Source organism: Oncorhynchus mykiss, chromosome 8, assembly GCF_013265735.2.
Source record: "Oncorhynchus mykiss isolate Arlee chromosome 8, USDA_OmykA_1.1, whole genome shotgun sequence".
NCBI classification, from domain to species: Eukaryota; Metazoa; Chordata; class Actinopteri; order Salmoniformes; family Salmonidae; genus Oncorhynchus; species Oncorhynchus mykiss.
The window spans coordinates 63,802,667-63,820,177 of record NC_048572.1 but is presented as its reverse complement, the minus strand read 5'-3'; the positions used below and the strand labels follow the sequence as shown (position 1 = coordinate 63,820,177).

Below are 17,511 nucleotides of genomic sequence, written 5' to 3'. Positions count from 1 at the left end.
TCAGCTTTCATTCCGGGTGATGTCTTCAGTATACTATGAATGGAGTTGTATTTCCTGCCTATTGTCAGTTAAGATAAACCATTGTGTTGTCACCAAGTTGTTTTTCAGTCATGCTGCAACATTGAAATATGTGATTCGCTCGCTGTAATACAAGGGATCATCCGAACAATTCTCCTTCTCTATCTCTCATGAATGAACGTATAGCCATTGTTTGTCCCTGCGGCACTGACTCTACATTCTGCATTTCTCTATTAAGGCGTTGTTGTGAATAGACACTGTGATTAATTGTGTGCGTTCCCCACAGACACTACGTTCTGCAGATCTCAGACGACATCGGGAATTTCGGTGAAGTCCGTCTCCCTATTCTGGGATGTCTGGCCGTGTCATGGGTGGTGGTCTTCCTCTGTCTCATTAGAGGAGTCAAGTCTTCAGGCAAGGTGAGCAGCGGTGTCTATCGCTGTGTCTCCCTGTTTTTTTCTCTCTTCTCTCTCTTATCTCGCTCATCTCTCTACGTTCTCTCTCTCACCTCCAAAAGTCATTGATTGGGCCAGTAGTTTTTCCCGGTCAGGTTACTTAGTCTATGATCAAGAAAAACTCCTAGTCATAATGTATCATTGACACCCATTAGGAGATGTTCTAACTCATTCTTCACCTCTCGGCGGTCCTCAGGTGGTGTACTTCACAGCCACATTCCCCTACGTGGTGCTGACCATCCTCTTCATCAGAGGCATCACCCTGGAGGGAGCTGTCACCGGCATCAAGTACTACCTTACCCCACAGTGGCATAAGATCCTCGACGCTAAGGTATGGGTAATCATATAGGAAATGTAGTAAATATAGTAATAAGTCATGTAAATCTATGTCATTACCATGTCATTACTGCAGCTAGTTAAGAACTACTTCATGAGTTGTTGACGTTGACTTTTTATAACTCATATAATAGCTCTGTAGCTCTTCATAGCGTAACGTTGTAGGCTGTCTCATCACACAGAGACATCTTTAAAATCAGATGTCATATGCCTCAGATATGAAGTAAGTCTTCAGTGGTTGTATTGACACATGGTTTTCTGTCTGTCCAGGTGTGGGGAGACGCTGCCTCTCAGATCTTCTACTCTCTGGGCTGTGCATGGGGTGGGCTCATCACTATGGCCTCCTACAACAAGTTCCACAACAACTGCTACAGGTACTCTACTCTTCCTCTTTCCCCGCTGTTACCCCCTTAACTCTCCCCTCTACTACCAAATAAACCCTGTGTGAATCCCTAATGGCACCCTATAGGCCCTGGTCAAAAGTAGTGCACTATAAAGGAAAATTGATACCAATTGGGCCACTTCTGCAATCTGAGTTGTATAAGAAGTGAAGGGTAGTGTGTGCGGTTACACTGCAGTACTTTTTCATGCTTGGTTGGAGTGAATCAGAAAGGGTCTTTGTTGCTTCTCTGGGTGCAATCACGCTACAGTGTCAGCAGTGATTAACAGAAAGGGTGCAGAATGGAGGAGGGCAGCTGCAAATCACAGGAATTGATGGAATATGGTGTGATGGTATGCACTGCATGCCATTGTACTGTAGGTGGAGGCCAGAGGCAGCGCACTGGGAGTATTTTTTTTTTACTCTTGTTTAACCTGCGGTTGCATTGTTCGTTGTAGTTTACAGTAGTCAAACTCAAAGCTCCCTTGCAAACTGGAAAGAGGTTTTCTCTTCTGATTAGCACCACCATGTGGTGGAAGCAGTGAAGTGGCAGACAGGATAATATTAATCAATGATCGTGTAGTGACTGATAAACCCACCAGTTGAAAGAAACCAGGAAAAATATCTCACTGTTTAGTATAATTATGATTTTTGATTATGTAATTAAGACTTTGACTGTTTAGTATTCATGAATATGCACTGGAAGGAAGAATGATGGTGAAATGCACAGATGGCTTCTTAGTGGTTACTTACACAGAGACCTATAAAACGTATCCTATTTCTTAGTTTTTACTAATAAAATGTTCTTCCTGTTTTCTCTTTTTTGATTGTTCGCCCATACAGAGACAGCATCATCATCAGCATCACCAACTGTGCGACCAGCGTGTATGCAGGCTTTGTCATCTTCTCCATCCTGGGCTTCATGGCCCACCACCTGAACGTAGATGTATCTGAGGTGGCCGACCACGGTCCCGGCCTGGCCTTCGTGGCCTACCCAGAGGCCCTCACTCTGCTGCCCATCTCCCCTCTCTGGTCCCTTCTCTTCTTCTTCATGCTCATCCTGCTGGGCCTGGGGACGCAGGTGAGTCAGTCAACCACCATGACATCCTGGTTGTGTCCCAAATGGCACCATATTCCCCCAGGGCACAGGTGAAAATGTGTCACTATGTAGGGAATAGGATGCCATTTGGGATGCCACACCTGTCTAATAGGACACATTTTTTATAGAATTTAAGGGCTGCATGACCGAACATTGGGCTCAACTTGACACGTAGATTTTTTTTATTTTATTTTCATGTTGGAGAAAGTTTTTTTTTTAGAGAAGTAGATATAAGAAGTCAATGCTGAGTGATAACCTGTCAATGTGTCCCTGTGTGTAGTTCTGCCTGCTGGAGACCCTGGTGACAGCCATTGTGGATGAGATTGGTACTGACTGGATCGTTAGGAACAAGACGGTAGTCACAGGAGGAGTGGCTATAGTGGGCTTCCTGCTGGGGGTGCCGCTCACTACACAGGTAATGGATAAGAGATGTTTACACACACAAACATACACTGCATGCGTACACACAAAATACACATTAGGGTTGAATATTTTTCTGGTATTTTATAATGTTCCAAACCGAGAATAAATCACTTTTCTCCCGGGTAACCCGGTATTTCCCGTCAAAACCAGAAGTGTCATTCAAAGGCATATAAATAGGTCTGTTTAGATTTGATTAGAGCTTTGATGGAAAATTCAAGCCTGACGCTACCTGAGACTGATGAGTCATACATTAAATACATTTTATGAGCCCAAGCCCAAAAAAGCCCAAATGATGGTGCCCTTATCCAATACATTTATGACATATAGGCTACTGCACATATGCACAACAGAAAAACATAAAAGCCCATAGATGTCGCTAGCTACAGTTGAAGTCGGAAGTTTACATACACTTAGGTTGGAGTCATTAAAACTCGTTTTTCAACCACTCCACAAATTTCTTGTCAACAAACTATAGTTTTGGCAAGTCAGTTAGGACATCTAATTTTTACAACAAATGTTTACAGACAGATTATGTCACTTATATATTGTATACTGTATCAATATTCCAGTGGGTCAGAAGTTTACATACACTTAGTTGACTGTGCCTTTAAACAGCTTGGGGAAATTATGTAACGGCTTTAGAAGCTACTGATAGGCTAATTGACATAATTTGTACCTGTGTACCTGTGGATGTATTTCAAGGCCTACCTTCAAACTCAGTGCCTCTTTGTTTGACATCATGGGAAAATCAAAAGAAATCAGCCAAGACCCCAGAAAAAAAGTCTGGTTCATCCTTGGGAGCAATTTCCAAATGCCATGTTCATCTGTACAATCAATAGTACGCAAGTATAAACATCATGGGACCACGCAGCCGCCATACCGCTCAGGAAGGAGACGCATTCTGTCTCCTAGAGATGAATGTACTATGGTGAGAAAAGTGCAAATAAATTCCAGAATAACAGCAAAGGACCTTGTGAAGATGCTGGAGGAAACAGGTACAAAAGTGTCTATATCCACAGTAAAATGCGTCCTATATCGACATAACCAGAAAGGCCGCTCAGCAAGGAAAGTAGCCACTGCTCCAAAACAGCCATAAAAAAGCCAGATTACGGTTTGCAACTGCACATGGGGACAAAGGTCGTACCTTTTGGAGAAATGTCCTCTGGTCTGATGAAACAAAAATAGAACTATTTGGCCATAATGACCATCCCAACCGTGAAGCCCGGGGATGGCAGCATCATGTTGTGGGGGTGCTTTGCTGCAGGAGGGACTGGTGCACTTCACAAAATAGATAGGAAAATGATGTGGATATATTGAAGCAACATCTGAAGACATCAGTCAGGAAGTTAAAGCTTGGTCGCAAATGGGTCTTCCAAATGGACAATGACCCCAAGAATACTTCCATAGTTGTGGCAAAATGGCTTAAGGACAACAAAGTCAAGGTATTGGAGTGGCCATCACAAAGCCCTGGCCTCAATCCCACAGAAATTGTGTTGGCAGAACTGAAAAAGCATGTGCGAGCAAGGAGGCTAACAAACCTGACTCAGTTACACCAGCTCTGTCAGGTGGAATGGGCCAAAATTCACCCAACTTATTGTGGGAAGCTTGTGGAAGGCTACCCAAAACATTTGACCCAAGTTAAACAATTTAAAGGCAGTGCTACCAAATACTAATTGAGTGTAAGTAAACTTCTGACCCACTGTGAATGTGAGGAAGGAAATAAAAGCTCAAATAAATCATTCTCTATACTATTATTTTGACATTTCACATTCTTAAAATAAAGTGGTGATCCTAATTTTTACTAGGATTTAAATATCAGGAATTGTGAAAAACTGAGTTTAAATGTATTTGTCTAAGGTGTATGCAAACTTCCGACTTCAACTGTATATGCTCTCCTGGGTAAATTAATGAAACTAGCTCCAGTAGGCTAATACATTGTGAACTGTATTACTGCACTGTATTGTGTTAAACTGTCCTCTTAGTATGCATTTTGTCACTTCCTGTTGAACGCGGAACGAGGGAGAGCTCAGTTTGTTCTATTGGACAGTTTTGAAAGTCTATTGAGAAGTTTATTACTAGCTAGCTACCTTCTGAGTGTGGATCCTGCGACGCGGTTGGCATAAGTTGCTGTGTTCCTGACGACCTAGGCCGGGTCTGAGGAGCTGTTTGGAGTAGCAGCTAGCCTAGCTGTCTGTCAAGCTAGCAGTGTTTTCTGGAGGGCTTGAACGCAGTCCGCGATGTGGTTAGCCATTGTGGCTGGGACCGAGGATTGTCCCGGGATTGTGGCTGGCTAGATCCCTGCTGTTTGTTGTTGTTTTCAATCTTCCCTACGATCTGCCCTGTCTGGAACTGCGAGGAGTAACCGTGTAACCTACGCTGCTACCATGACAAAGACCAAAAACGGCTGGAGTACCGATGTTGTTGAGGACAGTGGTGTCTCTCTATCACAGGTGAAGGATCTTTTAGACGAACGAACATAGTTCTACAAGCAGTTGTTACAGCAACAAGAACATAGATTCAAGTGTCCAAATACTGGAAGAGTCAACTAATAAAAGAATGAACAACCTGACCAAAGAGGTCCAGGACCTGAAGAACAGTTTGAGCAGGAGAATGGCAAGATGACAGCAATCTGTAAATCATTAAGAGAGAACATCAGTTCTGTATGTGATAAGAATGATGGAGAAATCAAGATTATGTCGATGGACAATCAAGACTGAACAACATGGTTGTGGACGGAATTGCAGAATCTCCACATGAGACCTGGAACGGAGTCTGAGGACAAATTAAGGGAAATGATCTTGGAGAAACTGAAGATGGACTACAGGAAGATTGAAGTGGAGCGTGCCCACAGAACTGGAAAAACCCCCACCGACCCAGGTGTCAGGCCCAGGCCGATAGTGGTCAAGTTTGTGGTTCAAGGACAAGGTTGTTGTTCTGAAAAGAGCCAAGAACTTGAGAGGAGCATATATCTTCCGCAACGAATACTATCCGGAAGCTGTGCGCCAAAAGAGGAAAGAACTTATCCCAGCCATGAAAAATCCCAGAGCTCATGGGGACCTTGCTTACATCCGCTATGACAGGCTCTTTGTCCACCATCCCTCCCAAAAGCCTGGAAGGAATGAGAGAGAGCCAAGCCTATGGGTGTGTAGCTTCAACCCCGCAGCACACACACTTACACACACCAACTGATTAATTGACTGCTGAATGTTTTTTTTTTTCTCTTGCTTTGTTTGCACTTTTCCAAATTATGTCTATCTCTGATAAGCTCCCCAGGAAAGGGCTGAAAATAGCCCATATATGTAGCCTCAGAAATAAGGTTCATGAAATCAATAACTTAATAACTTCAGATAATGTTCATATATTAACCATTTCTAAGACTCACTTAGATAATTAATTTGATGATACAGCAGTAGCAATACAAGGATATAACATCTATAGAAGATACAGGAATGCTTATGGGGGAGGTGTTGCTATATATATTCAGAACCATATGCCTGTAATGCTTGGAGAAGATCTTATGTCAAGTGGTATTGAAGGGTTGTGGTTGCAGGTTCACTTGGCACATCTAAAGCCTTTTCTTTTGGGGTGTTGCTATAGGCCACCAAGTGCTAACAGTCAGTATCTAAATAATATGTGTGAACTGCTTGGTAGTGTATGTGATGTAAACAGAGAGGTCTACTTTCTTGGCGACCTGAATATTGATTGGTTTTCATCAAGCTGTCCTCTGAAGAGGAAGCTTCTTACAGGAACCAGTGCCTGTAATCTGGTTCAGGTTATTAATCAAGTTTACCAGGGTGTTTACAAACCGTACAGGAACAACATCATACAAATGTTCTAGAGCTGTATCCGTACCCATTGGATGCAGTGATCACAATATTGTGGCTATATCCAGGAATGCCAAAGTTCCAACAGCTGGGCCTAAAATAGTGTATAAGAAATCATACAACAGATTTTGCTGTGACTCTGCAAATGTAGTGGCTTGTCACACCCTGACCTGAGTATTCTTTGTTTTCTTTATATATTTTGGTTAGGTCAGGGTGTGACATGGGTGATATGTGTTTTTGTACTGTCTAGGGGTTTTGTAGGTTTATGTTTTTTTTTTTTACCATCTATGTGTTTATGTATGTCTATGTAATGTTGCATGTTTGCACTCAGTTTTGATAGCGGTCACGTTCGTCTTGTTATTCTGTTTGTTTGTTTAGTGTACTTCGTGTTTTTCGTCTTTCATTAAAAAGATGTATTCACATCACGCTGCGCTTTGGTCTCCTCACTACGACGATCGTGACAGAATAACCCACCAACAATGGACCAAGCAGCGTGGTACCGGCCAGCAGCAGCGGCAAAGAACGCAGGACTCATGGACTTGGGAGGAGACTCTGGACGGCGAAGGACCCTGGGCACAGCCAGGGGAATATCGCCGCCGCAAAGCAGAGCTGGAGGCAGCGAAAGCAGAGAGGCGCCGGTATGAGAAGGCAGCACGACAGCGTGGCTGGAAGCCCGAGAGGCAGCCCCAAAAATGTCTTGGGGGGGGCACACGGGGAGTGTGGTGAAGCCAGGTAGGAGACCTGCGCCAACTTCCCGTGCTTACCGGAGAGAGAGAGGGACCGGGCAGGCACCGTGTTATGCGGTGGAGCGCACAGTCTCCCCAGTGCGGGTGCACAGCCCGGTGCGGTACATTCCAGCCCCTCATATCGGCCGGGCTAGAGTGGGCATCGAGCCAGGTGCCATGAAGCAGGCTTTACGCATCTGGTCTCCAGTGCATCTCCTCAGGTCAGTGTACATGGCACCAGCCTTACGCATGGTGTCCCCGGTTCGCCAGCACAGCCCAGTGCGGGCTATTCCACCTCGCCGCACTTTCCTGGCTACCGGGAGCATTCAACCAGGTAAGGTTGGGCAGGCTCGGTGCTCAAGAGCTCCAGTGCGCCTGCACGGTCCGGTCTATCCAGTGCCACCTCCACGCACCAGCCCTCCGGTGGCAGCCCCCCGCACCAGGCTGTCTCTCCGTCTCATCCCTACAGGTGCTCCCGCCTGTCCAGCGCTGCTAGAGTCTCCCGTCTGTCCTGAGCTGCTAGAGTCTCCCGTCTGTCCTGAGCTGCTAGAGTCTCCCGTCTGTCCTGAGCTGCTAGAGTCTCCCGTCTGTCCTGAGCCATCAGAGTCTCCCGTCTGTCCTGAGCTGCCAGAGCCGTCAGTCAGCCAGGAGCTGCCAGAGCCATCAGCCAGCCAGGAGCTGCCAGAGTCATCATCCAGCCAGGAGCAGCCAGAGCCACCTGTCACGCCGGCGATGCCGGAGTCGCCCTCCTGTCCGGAGCCGCCAGAGTCGCCCTCCTGTCCGGAGCCGCCAGAGTCTCCCTCCTGTCCGGAGCTGCCAGAGTCGCTCCTCAATCCAGAGGTGCCTTTCCGTCCAGTGGCGCTCTCTACGATGATCTTCAGTCCGGGGCCCACTGCGGTACTGTCATGCCCTGACCTGAGTATTCTTTGTTTTCTTTATATATTTTGGTTAGGTCAGGGTGTGACATGGGTGATGTATGTGTTTTTGTACTGTCTAGGGGTTTTGTAGGTTTATGGGTTTTTATCATCTAGGTGTTTATGTATGTCTATGTAATGTTGCATGTTTGCACTCAGTTTTGATAGCGGTCACGTTCGTCTTGTTATTCTGTTTGTTTGTTTAGTGTACTTCGTGTTTTTCGTCTTTCATTAAAAAGATGTATTCACATCACGCTGCGTTTTGGTCTCCTCACTACGACGATCAATTAATTAGTGGCTAATTAATTTGGCTGCACATCTGACTGGCTAACTTACTGCAAATTGAGAAGTGATGTGACTAAACTCAACAAAAAGAAAAGAAAAATAAACTATGATGAAGCCAAGATCAATGATATAACGAATGGTGTTGTGGAAATTAACACCAGGGACACCTGAAGTCAATATTCAATTAATCATTATTTATTATCAGCAAACTGGAGAGATTCTAACAAACTTAATGCACCATAGTACCCGCTGGTCGAGAGCTCCGCCGGGGCAGTCCCGTTAGTCCTCTTATATACTGCTTACACAGGCAAGTCATATTTGCATGATTCAGCTTATTCATTATCCATAATTAATTAATCATTAACGTTTGGTTCATGCATGTGACCGACCAATACCTCACGAGGCTTCCTCTCTCCAAGCTGAGACCTTGTAACTGAGACACCCCTTCGGTTCTCAAAACAATGTTCTGGGCATACTGCCAATCACTTATACAGCTTAACACATCCTTTCTGAGACTGAGAATTCCTCCCAGGCATGATCAATCAGTCACTTGCATGATCCCAGTCAAATTGGTTATTAGAAAAGCACAAACAAAGAAATTCCTTCACAATCAAAAAAACTTTGCAGTACTTTAAATGAAATTATGGGCAGAAAGACGAATTCAACTTAGATGGCTTATTCATCACAAAACCATTTGATGCAACCAATTATTTTAAGGACTACTTAATTGACAAAGTTTGGAAACTCAGGCAGGAAATGCTACAATGAACAGTGAGCTATGCATAAAAAAAACAAATAATTGAAATTTGTAAAGTTAGTGTGGGAGAGGTGGAACAAATATTGGTATCGATCAATAATGACTTTTGGCAACTTAGATGGAGAGCTACTGAGGATGGTAGCTGACTCTATAGCCACTCCTATATGTCAATAATTTAATCTGAGCCTATAGGAAAGTCTTTGTCCTCAGGCCTGGAGGGAAGCCAAAGTCATTCCACTACCCAAAAGTGATAAAGTAGCCTTTACTGGTTCTAACAGCAGACCTATCAGCTTGCTGCCAGCTCTTAGCAAACTGTTGGGGGAAAAAATGTGTTTGACCAAATTCAATGCTATTTCTCTGTAAACAAATTAACAACAGACTTTCTACATGCTTACAGAGAAGGGCACTCAACATACTGCACTGATACAAATCTCTGATGATTGGTTGAAAGAAATTTAAAATAAGAAGACTGTTGGAAAACGCATGTGTTATGGCTTTTCAACCTAAGCCATATCGTGGATTCAGAGCTATCTATCTAATAGAAATCAAAGGGTTTTCTTTAATGTATGCTTTTCTAATGTAAAAAATGTATAGTGTGGTGTACCGCAGGGCAGCTTTCTAGGCCCTCTACCTTTTTCTATTTTTACCAATGACCTACCACTGGCATTAAACAAAGTATGTGTGTCCATGTATGCTGACGATTCAACCATACGTATATGTATCAGCAACCACAGCTAATGAAGTCACTGAAACCCTTAGCAAAGGGTTGCAGTCTGTTTTTGAATGGGTGGCCAGTAATAAACTGGTCCTGAACATCTCTAAACTAAGAGCTTTGTATTTGGTACAAATCATTCCCTAAGTTCTAGACCTCAGCTGAATCTAGTAATGAATGGTGTGGCTGTTGAACAAGACTAAATTACTTGGTTTTACCTTTAGATTGTAAACTGCCATGGTCAAAACATATAGATTCAATGGTTGTAAACATGGGGAGATGTCTGTCCGTAATAAAGAGATGCTCTGCTTTTATGACATCGCATTCCAAACATCAAAGTCCTGCAGGCTCTAGTTTAGTCTTATCTTGATTATTGTCCAGTCGTATGGTCGAGTGCTGCAAGGAAAGACCTATTTAAGTTGTAGCTGGCCCAGAACAGAGTTGCATGTCTTGATCTGCATTGTAGCTAATATAAATACTATGCACGCCAGTCTTTCTTGGCTAAGAGTTGAGGACAGACTGACTCCATCACTTCTTCTTTTTATAAGAAACATTAATGTGTTCAAAATTCCAAATTGTTAGCATAGTCACCGTACACACAGTTCTGACACACACACTTACCCCACCAGACATGCCACCAGAGGTCTTTTCACAGTCCCCAAATCCAGAATAAATTAAAGAATGTGTACAGTATTATATAGGGCCATTATTGCATGGAACTCCCTTTCATCTCATATTGTTCAAATAGACAGCAAACATGGTTTCAAAAAACTGATAAAGTGACACTGCACGGCACAACGCCTCTACTCTATTTGACCTAGATAGTAGCCTAGGGGTTAGAGTGTTTGGCCAGTAACCGAAAAGGTTGCTGGATCAAATCCCCAAGCTGACAAGGTACAAATCTGTCGTTCTGCCCCTGAGCAAGGCAGTTAACTCACTGTTCCCCGGGTGCCATGGATGTTGATTAAAACCTGTCATTGTGGAGTATTGTGTGTAGATTGATGAGGATTTTTTTTATTTTTATCCATTTTAGAATAAGACTGTAACATAACAAAATGTGGAAAAAAGGGAAGGGGTCTGAATACTTTCCGAAGGCATTGTACCTTTCATATAATATTTCCCCTAATGTTATTAGCCTACCTTCTCTTTCGCTCTCTATTGTTGCTTCATACATTCCTCACTTTCAACAGTTAAATTAAATAAGTTTTGTTGTCCATCAATCTAAAGACATTCTTGCATAATATAGGAGTAGAATTAAATGCAGACTGCTTTCACTTATCTTCACAAAGATTGAATGGTTGGGTCTGAATAAATAACTGCTATAGCCTACCTACTCTTCAAACTACCCGTGAGGTCTGTTGACTGCTGTATGTAACATTCAGCAAACAAATCGGGATAAGAAATGCTAAAAAAGAAACATGTCCAGCAAGCTATTCTAGACTAGCTTTTCCTGCATGGGACTCCAAGAGCTAAGGAGTGTTATTTAAGTAGAGGCTAGCGGAGCACAGGTTTGTGCGTATTGCGCAAGAGTAAGAGGCGATAAGTTAGAAGCTTATTATGCACAACCCATCATTCATTAGCTAAATACAAGGAAAATACTGCATTGAATGTATTACCTGAAAGAGGTAGGCTAGTATATATATATATATATATATCCCACTCAAACTGAATACAAGGCTAATACTGCATTGAATGTATTACCTGAAAGAGGTAGGCTAGTATATATATATATATGTGCACACACACACACAAAGACACACGTAATTACTCAGGGGTATAATCATTAGTCCAAACAGTTGGAAAACGTTTTGTTTTGTAACAAAACTGTTGTTTCTATTGGACAAATTCAGGTAGGTCCCTCACCGTTTTGTTCCATTTGCTTCCGTTCTGGTTCCTAGTGAATACTCCCCAGGGCACAAATGTTCAGGATGTATACTGATTTTGTATTCTCCACCTGTGCTCTCATGTCTTTAGGCTGGGATCTACTGGCTGCTGCTGATGGATAACTATGCTGCTAGTTTCTCTCTGGTTATCATCTCCTGCATCATGTGCATCTGTATCATGTACGTCTATGGTGAGTCCAACTGTCTTTCCTTGATTATAAATATCTATTGTGCACAATGCTCTGCCAAGGCTATTGGTGAAAGCTAATCAAACTGAATGACTGACAACAAGCCGTACTGTTTGTGTTCAGGACACAAGAAATACTTCAAGGATGTTGAGATGATGCTGGGTTTCCCCCCTCCAATCTTCTTCCGGGTCTGCTGGAGATTCGTGTCCCCCATCATCATATCTGTAAGAGCATTTTATCAGCCCCGTTCCCAGTAGCTACCCTCCAGGGCCCCCGAGTTGACATGTTATGAGGCTTCACCTGCTCTGCATTCCACACACTTGTCGTTAATCTGTATGGCTACACTTTCACTTTTGCCTTGTTCTCAACAAAACCTGTTGTGCAAAATATATGTCTGAATACCAGAATGACCTAGACCTAGAACACGACTTGATGAGCATACTGTACATACTTTCTTTATGCAAATGTCAATAATGTTTGTCCGTTTCAAAGTATTCATTACTTGTCGAAAGAATTACAGATAGAACTGAGTGACTAGTGATTTGTAGGATCCCTATGTGTACTTGACACGAATGGTCCCTCTCTGTCTTTTATATTTGCAGTTTATCCTGATCTTCACAGTGATCCAGTACAAGCCGATCACCTACAACGACTATGTGTACCCCGGCTGGTCTCTAGCCATCGGCTTCCTTATGGCCATGTCCTCCGTCATCTGCATACCCATCTATGCTCTCTACAAGATCGCCAAGTCTGAGGGAACCACATTTTTAGAGGTAAAATCCACAGTAGCGCTCTGTCTGTGTTTTGTGTTGGAAAGCTGATGTGGTTGGCATTCTAAGACTGGTGAAAGTGTCGTTTTTGTTTTGTTTGTTAAATGGAACATTTCGTCAAAGGGGCACTCGTTCTAAAAGAAATGGATGGTAAAAGAGAGAACCCGATGGGTGTTATGTTATTACGTAACTTGCATTACATCATTTTCCCAACTGCTTTACCTGCCTCTAATTAGCAATACATAATGAACCTATGTCGCTTCACTCACATTGACCTCTGACCCTCCACCCCTTACAGCGGTTGAAGAATTCGTGCAAGCCAGACGTGAAGTGGGGCCCGGCCCTGAGTGAGCATCGGATAGGCCTCTACGCCACCCCAGGCTCAGAGGGAGAGGTGGAGGTGCGTCCCCTGAAAGAGGAGCTGAAGGAGAAGGAGAAGGAGGATGAGAAGAGGGATGAGATCAGCCTCACCATCCAGGGCAGCAACGGCTCAACAGCACACAACACTACCCCCAGCGCATAGAGGCCCCCACTGGGCTAGTGCCAGTCCCCACCCAACCCTTTCCCACAGCACACCGCAACGTGGGGGAGAGCCCACTCACTGGAGACCTTTACATATTGTAAGGGCTTATTATTTCTAACCTCTAGAGAAATTGTCCGTCATCCAAAAGAATTTCACCTCTTGTTTCGACATAATTGAATTATGCATTTTTTTTTCTCTTCTTCATATTATGCAGGTGTGTGTACACACTGTGAATACATGGCACAATAGGGGAAGGACAACATTTTTCTCCTTCATCTGTAAAGATATCCAGCGGAATTGGCAACTTTTCAAGTGGCAGTGCTGGGGGTTTTAAAGCTGGAGGCCAGGTGTTCTTTGGGTCAGTGCTGTAGACATCTGAATGGAACCACTCTAGGGACTGATCTTTCCCTTCTGCTGTTTTATCTACGGTATAGCTTTTGACTCTCAGTACCCTCTGATACAATATAGTCTCCACTACTCAGACTGTTACGTATGCTGCTTTAGGGTTACCCAGAACAACTCAAATTGGAGTAAGCCAATGGCTTTTTAGCTACTCATCTGACACAATATTTCATTTGACTAACTATACAGTTAAGCCCTTATACTTCCAATGATGTAAACAACTAACATGCATTACAGCACCAACTCCCCACACACACAGAGCATGTTGGTCTCCAGCTTTCTGAACAGCTACCCTGACTGAAGCACATGACTTCCCAATGCCCATTCTCAGGGTCCCAAAACAATTTACTACTTACTGAACACGTTCAATACCTGAGTAAATGTTTCTATGATTATGGTAGGTTTTACATTAGAGAGGGAGCTAAGGTAAAGACAACCATAACATGTTCACACACAAAAACAAATGGGTGGATGGGATGCAACTCAGTACAATAAAGTGCCATCTCTCTTTTAGTCTTCCAATCATTTCCGCGGGAAATGCATCTCGAAATGTGGCATCTCACTTGTGAAGGGAGCATTTGATTGAGGACCGAAGCAGCTAGCATATCGAGGAGGGAGTACACAGTGGTGTTGCCTCATAGCCTCTGTTACTCACAAGTAGGATTTGCCCCAACCAAGCATGTTACCAAAAAACATGTTGAACATGCATGAACTTTAATATCTCGGTGACATAGCTGGCGTATGTGTCTTTGTTCACTTTTTCAAAACTGAGAGACTTGCATCAGCAGGTGTCTTTGCAGAGGAAAATAAATGTATTTACAAGCGTTTTAAAGCTCTGAGCCAAGTAATGGTGTGATTGGATGTGGAAACAGGAAGGAGAGAGGCCATTGGTTAGCCTGGGGATGGAGCTTGTCTCCAGGAGAATAAAAAAAAACTTCAGTCATCTTTACTGAATTATGTAGTTTATATGTAGTTGTATAGTATCGTTCTCTCTATAGAATTGTCTTATTTTTATCTTTTATTATTGTAAATTAACATAGTATATAATTATAAGGAAAACATGTTGATGTTGTAAGAAGCAACAGTATCTTAAGAAATAACAGTAATGTTTACCATTCCTCATCCATGACTTGATTTTTTACTGGTAATTGTTTTATTTTAGGGGGTTGGAGTGGGAGGGACATGTATTTCAGTCACTTTGTGAAAGGATGCTGTTGTGGTTGTGTTTAGGGTGGGAGTAGTGCTCTCACAGGTTGCTGGAATTGGCAATTGTCAAGAGGTCCCATCTCTCCATCTAATTTGAGGCATTTGTCTCCGCTCTGTTACGTTGCATCTGTGTTGCAGTGAGGCAACGACCAGTCTGTGGTAACATTGTAAATCCACTGGGTCCTTGCCTGGCCTACACTGATGGAGAGAGGTAGTCTGGCAATGCAGCTGCTAAAGAGCTAGAGCATCGTATCTTGGTGAAACTACAGATGTATTTCTTCTTTAACCAGTACGTACGTCACTGTATATAATGTTCAACATCTTTATCTGACTGCACAAATCTAGTTTCTGCTGTCATATGACTATGAGTTGTTCTCCTTCCATTTTACTTCAGTTTCACTGTGTTAAAAGTGTCATGACAGTTAGCTATCCAGACTTTGTCCAAAATAGAAACGAAACCTTGCAGTCCAACAGGAGGCATGTCTGACACTCAGGGGAGTAGGTAGTGGTTATTTTGTCCCACATGGCATCTTATTGCCTATGTAATGGGGAATAGGGTTTCATTTGGGACCTACCCAAAGTTGTTGGTTATTTAAACAAAAAAACAAGCACACCAGTAGGTTAGATGCAGCCCAACAGACTCAAGTTTTACTTCAGATGGAGACAAGACTAGTGTGTTCTCCTCCTATGATGATGACAGAAGCACAGTACAGCCACACTACTGAATCTGTTATAAAGCAGAGTAGTAGTGTTCCTGGAATGACGATAGCACAGGATATTAATAATGATGTTGCTTTTAACTGATGTGTGTGTCTTGAAAAGTTAGAAACACTATGGATACATATCATTTTGGTAATAAGAAGTTGACAGCAGGTGTAAATGAGCTAAAGTGGGTTAGTATATATTGACCCTGGTGACTTCATTTGATAACAGAATTATTCTCGACATGCCGGCTGAGGCTAGGAAGTCCTCTAGGACTTTCATTTCTTCTTCTTGTTGAACTGTTGACTTGTAGTCCTCTTCTTTATAATAGTAGTAAGTTAGGATAACCACCATGCTATTGCAACCCTTTGGTCTCTGCTATCCCCGGAATTCTTCCTCTATCAGAGGACTGGTGTTTGTGTGTTTTTATTTGAGTGTATTTTTATTTTCTTATAGAATAATTAGCCAATAATCAGTGTTTAGTGTAATATGTATTTATGTGTAGTGGATACCCTACTGATAACTACTATGTTTAGACCACGATAGTGTCATTATTGATGTCATGTAATTCTAATCAATCAGTAACGATCCATTTTTTCATCTAACAAAACACAAACTACCTATTTAAGAGACCTTTTGTTTTTGTACAAAAAAAAACAAACATGTATTTTATCGTCACGATTTATCATCCGTGTTCAGTGACACTACCTTTATCTTGTTCTAAAAGCCAGCTGATATCAAAAGTATTGCCGAACAAAAGCTTGGGTTGAAACTTGAAATTCAAAGGAATGCATTTACCAGTATGTTCTGTTGGAGGTACATGACATGTCTGCAGCTACATGACTGTTGGAGACAGTACATAATAAGTGTTCATCTATTTTACATAGTAACAATGCCAACAGTATTAAGTGAACACTGTGGTACTGTACTGCAGTCACATCTGTTTACAATATAGCGACTCTGCTGTACATTTTTTGTGTAAACAGACTGGCCTTTTCAATTTGGTGGAGGAGTAGTTTACGAGCATTATGTGGCAAATAAAGAAAAGAAAATCAAACAGCATAATCAGCAACATTGCCCGGGCCCCAGGAAGAGTAGCTGCTGCTTCAGCTAATAGGGATCTGAATAAAAGACTAGATAACATTGTAAATGCAATACATGACATAAGATCAAAATATCAATGTATTGGGGAACTATGTATGAAAGGGTGATTTTGTTTTCATCTTATTCTTCCTTTTTGGGATTATTATTTCATTAGCTTGGCATTTTATCATTTGGTGAGACCCTTCCATTAAAATGATTAACCTAAGCAGGTAGTGTAAAAGGACACATTGAATGAATATTCATATATTTGTGACATTGTAATAGAAACAAATTGTTCATCAACTCATATTGAAATCACAGTAGTAAAAGTCTTCTATATATGGAATGTAAGAAATGAATACATGTTAGCAATTCTGAAAACGCATAGTAGGCTTTTACTGTACTAAAATTATCTGCTCTGTGATTCACTAATCATAGAGATGTCTGAATTTCTTACTCATAAACATGTTTTTACAAGTTGTTTCAGCACTTTAAATCAAGTCATGTGTTTATAACATATCTAATAATACAAACTTCCGTTTTGAAATAAGGCTTTACAATGGTCTGAGTAAACTGTTGTCACTGTCAGCAGAGTAGACATGATTTATGCCAATGTAAATTCTATCATAAGGGAGAATAAAGCACAAATGAAATGAACACAGTACTGGTACTTTATCATATATATCTAACCATGTCTCTTGTACCTTGGGGCCAAAATCCATTGAATTGTCTTAGTCATGTCAGCTGTATATCGTAAACTGTTCAATTACAAATGGTAAATAAAATCTATTTTAAAGATCACTCAAGTGTGGTTTATGTCCCATCTA

General features: G+C 42.2%; 1 protein-coding gene across 8 annotated transcripts in view; it reads left to right on the top strand.

Moving 5' to 3' along the window:
- slc6a9 (solute carrier family 6 member 9) overlaps nt 1-17,337 on the top strand; it is an 82,555-nt gene extending 65,218 nt beyond the window's left edge. For all 8 annotated transcript variants that reach the window (XM_021613262.2, XM_021613260.2, XM_021613258.2 and 5 more), the window contains 9 exons: nt 305-437; nt 670-804; nt 1,080-1,183; nt 2,032-2,269; nt 2,568-2,702; nt 11,902-12,001; nt 12,122-12,222; nt 12,601-12,771; nt 13,067-17,337. In XM_021613262.2, coding sequence (XP_021468937.1) covers nt 305-437; nt 670-804; nt 1,080-1,183; nt 2,032-2,269; nt 2,568-2,702; nt 11,902-12,001; nt 12,122-12,222; nt 12,601-12,771; nt 13,067-13,291 — 1,342 coding nt within the window. In that variant the 3' untranslated portion in view covers nt 13,292-17,337. The remainder of the gene's footprint in view (nt 1-304; nt 438-669; nt 805-1,079; nt 1,184-2,031; nt 2,270-2,567; nt 2,703-11,901; nt 12,002-12,121; nt 12,223-12,600; nt 12,772-13,066) is intronic.
- The last annotated feature ends 174 nt before the right edge of the window (nt 17,338-17,511 follow it).